This window comes from Coffea eugenioides, chromosome 10 (genome assembly GCF_003713205.1).
Source record: "Coffea eugenioides isolate CCC68of chromosome 10, Ceug_1.0, whole genome shotgun sequence".
Lineage (NCBI taxonomy): Eukaryota > Viridiplantae > Streptophyta > Magnoliopsida > Gentianales > Rubiaceae > Coffea > Coffea eugenioides.
The window spans coordinates 15,391,189-15,395,069 of NC_040044.1; the positions used below are offsets into that span (position 1 = coordinate 15,391,189).

The 3,881-nt window shown below is 36.0% G+C and overlaps 1 protein-coding gene across 1 annotated transcript; it reads left to right on the plus strand.

Moving 5' to 3' along the window:
• Nucleotides 1-318: 318 nt before the first annotated feature.
• LOC113750076 (endochitinase EP3-like) lies at nucleotides 319-1,958 on the plus strand. The gene is made up of 3 exons (XM_027293995.1): nucleotides 319-828; nucleotides 1,418-1,791; nucleotides 1,844-1,958. The coding sequence occupies exons 1-3, from the start codon at nucleotides 420-422 to the stop codon at nucleotides 1,880-1,882; spliced, it is 822 nt and encodes a 273-aa protein (XP_027149796.1). The 5' UTR covers nucleotides 319-419; the 3' UTR covers nucleotides 1,883-1,958.
• Nucleotides 1,959-3,881: the final 1,923 nt, after the last annotated feature.

Below are 3,881 nucleotides of genomic sequence, written 5' to 3' on the forward strand. Positions count from 1 at the left end.
GACTCAAATACGAGACTGAAATAGGACTACAACAGAGTTAGGCTTTATTAACATCAGATGATACAGACAACATCAAGTTATCTTTTTTGCACGCATTATATTTGTGACTTGTGACTTGTACTCACAATTGTTGATATCAATTGGCCAAAATTTTTCTTTTCCACAATTCCCATTCCGAATGTCAAGAAAGAAGGTTGCTACTTTTTGACGGTGCCAAAGTCAATAGATTAATTGAAAGTCAAGCACTAATATTGCATTTTATATCCATTCCATTCAGTGCTCAACTTCAAGATTTCCAACAATAGCAGTTCTCCATACTTCACACAAGCTGATCACTTTTCCAGTTCTCCATGCTATAAATATCCTTCTTACTCAAACAATTTCTGTCCACATCCTTTTCTCCTTCTTCAAGTGCAGAAATGAAGAATTTTCTAATCATCATTTTCTCCATTGCAGTTCTTGTAGGGTCCTTTTCCCAGCTGATTTCAAGCCAAAACTGTGACTGTGAACCAGATTTATGCTGCAGCCAGTGGGGCTATTGTGGCACCAGCGACGACTATTGTGGCAAAGGCTGCCAGTCCGGGCCTTGCACCGCTTCATCAGATGGTGGTAATAATGGTGTTTCAGTTGCTGATGTTGTGACAGACGCTTTCTTTAGCGGGATTTCCGATCAAGCTGGTTCAAGCTGTGCTGGAAAAGGGTTCTATACTCGATCGGCGTTTCTTGAAGCTCAGAATTTGTATTCTGAGTTTGGAACAGTTGGTTCAGTTGATGATTCCAAAAGGGAGATTGCCGCCTTCTTTGCTCATGTCACTCATGAGACTGGACGTAAGCTTTGAACAACTCCACCAAGGAGATTTAGTTTTTTTGAAATTTTTAGTAACTTTTCTACGTCTTAGATCCTATTTACTAAATCTTTGTACAGTTCTACATAGGATGTTGTCCTGTGCACTATTGTCCAAGAACTTTCTTCAAAGATAACGACATTAATATGAAATACTTTCTATTGTCAAATAACTTAAAATGACATAACTGAAAAAGAAAAAAAAGAAATTTATCATGAGGGTGTGTCTCTTATAACTGGGCAGAGGGGTTATTGTTTTCCTTTTTTTTTTCTACTTTGTTGTATTGATTATTTATTTAGTCTGTGATTACTTATAACTTTATAATTTCTTTATCACATATGGTCCCTTCTTAAATATTGATGACATTTTTTGGGGTTGTTCTTGATTGATTATTATAACTGACTATAGATTCTGATTTTAAATAATTTTTTTATGTTCTCATTTATTTTGTATTTAGATTATAGATTTTTTAATAGTAAAAGTATCTAAAATCCATAATGTATCAATGAGTGGCTTTCATATAAGCAATTGAATGCACTGATAATTGATACAGACTTCTCTATATTGTGCAGATATGTGCTATATAGAAGAGATAGACGGCCCTTCCAAAGACTATTGTGATGAGAGCAACACTCAGTATCCATGTACTCCAGGCAAGGGTTATTATGGTAGGGGTCCAATACAAATATCATGGAACTTTAACTATGGACCAGCAGGTGAAAGCATAGGGTTCGATGGACTAACTGAACCTGAAACTGTGGCCACAGATAATGTTATTTCATTCAAAACTGCCTTGTGGTTCTGGATGAACAATTGTCATGATCTTATCACTTCTGGCCAGGGTTTTGGGGCTACAATTCGTGCCGTTAACGGACAGCTTGAATGTGATGGTGCAAATCCGGACACTGTTAGTGCTCGTGTTGAGTATTATGCTGAATATTGTAACCAGTTGGGTGTTGATCCCGGTGATTGTTGAGTATTATGCTGAATATTGTAACCAGTTGGGTGTTGATCCCGGTGATAATCTCAGATGCTAGGGTACTTGTAAGAGTGGAAACAGGAAATAATGTTGATATATACAGGTGATTGGAAACTAATACAAATTAGCGGAAGTTGTGTACCTTTGTAGTTCTTTGAAGGGAAAATGGGCAATTTCATCCTTAAACTTTTTTAATAATGCTGATTTAGTTCCTAACTTTTATTTCCAACCAATATGATAATTGAACTTATTTTGCAGCTCCAATTAAGGTCTTAAGTAGTGGCACCACTACTTAAAACCGATTTTACTCATAATTGACTAACTAAATAGAGGTATTATGAGAACGGCACTCACGAGACTGTAATAAAATAAGCAAATCGTGTAAAAAATCACCAGATAAAACTTTTAAACTATGTAAAAAATTACCAAATAAAACTTTTTAAAGTTTATTCTTGTGACTTTTTACACGATTTGGTTGATTTATTACAATTTCGCGAGTGACGTTTTCAAAATATCCTTCTTTAGTTAGTCAATTAGGAGCCAAATTGCCTGCGGGCACCCGCACCTCGAAGGTAGAAATGGGGCGGGGGATGGGGTGGGGCAGAGGCAAAATATTTCCCCCCGCATTAAAACAGGGCGGGGGGTGGGGAAACATACACCCGCCCCGTACCCCGCATACAATAATATATATATATATAAAATATAATTCTCAATTTTCTAAAGATGCACCCTTACTTACAAGTACAACGTTAGTCAGTGTCAATGGCCGTCGCAACAACTGAAGAAATTTCTTGCACTACTGTTGATTTGTTTCTAACATCCCCCCAAAGACTAAGCTATCTAATTCCAACCTGTTTTGCTCCTAACCCTTTTTTATTTCGATTGGTTCCCTTCCTTCGCACTGAATGTAACTTGACTTGTTATGCTTTATTTCCATCTTGACAGCTTTTTAATCTTATTTAATATTATTTACAATTGTATTATTGTAAATAAACATTTATGATAAGTTGATTTCTTCCCTCGCGGGGGACCGTGGGGGCAACGGGGCAGGGGCGAGGGACGCCAGGAGTTATTTGACAACGGGGCGGGGGGTAGGGGAAGGATCCCCCGTCCCATTGCCACCCCTATCCTTAATTAGAACTACAAATTAAGTTCGCACATCAAAATGATCAGAAATAAAAGTTAAAAACTAAATTGACACTAGTAAAATATTTAGGGACGAAATTGGTCATTTACCCTTCTTTGAAAACAAAAGTTGTGAATTTGAAATCGGATAAGTGATTTCAACTCAACTTCTTGGAGTATCTGCAATTATTAGATTCCATTTTTGATCCCTTATCATGTTTGACTTTCTTGTTTCATTTTCAACGCATTTCTTTGTCAATGATTTGGTGATCACATCTTTCATTTATAGGTTTTTCTAACCGGTACTAATAAGGTACTCGTTAATATTCACCTAACCTACTATATATATATACATCTATTAACAATTATTAACTTTTCTTGCATTTATATATTTTCCTTATTTAATTTTATCTACTCTCTCTTGTATTTATTTACTTTTCTTAATTAATTTTACATTTCAAAAAACATGACACCTGAGTTATATTTTAACGGTTCTCTATGGACACCTATTAGACAGACCCTTTATTTATTATTATTATTCTTTTTCATATTTTCATATGCAATTGAATGCACTGATAATTGATACAGACTTCTCTATATTGCGCAAATTTGTGCTACATAGAAGAGATAGACGGCCCCTCCAAAGATTACTGTGATGAGAGCAACACTCAGTACCTATGTGTGCCAGGCAAGGGATATTACGGCAGGGGTCTATTACAAATATCATGGAACTTTAACTATGGACCAGCAGGGGAAAGCTAGGGTTCGATGGACTAAATGAACCTGAAACTGTGGCCACAGATAATGTTATTTCTGTACGCGATTAAATTTCAAGTCTGCAGAAACAAGAAATATACACGACAAATATGTGATATATAAATTTAAGAAAAATATGTAGGTACAATCTCTGGAAGTTTCTCGAACTTATGGAG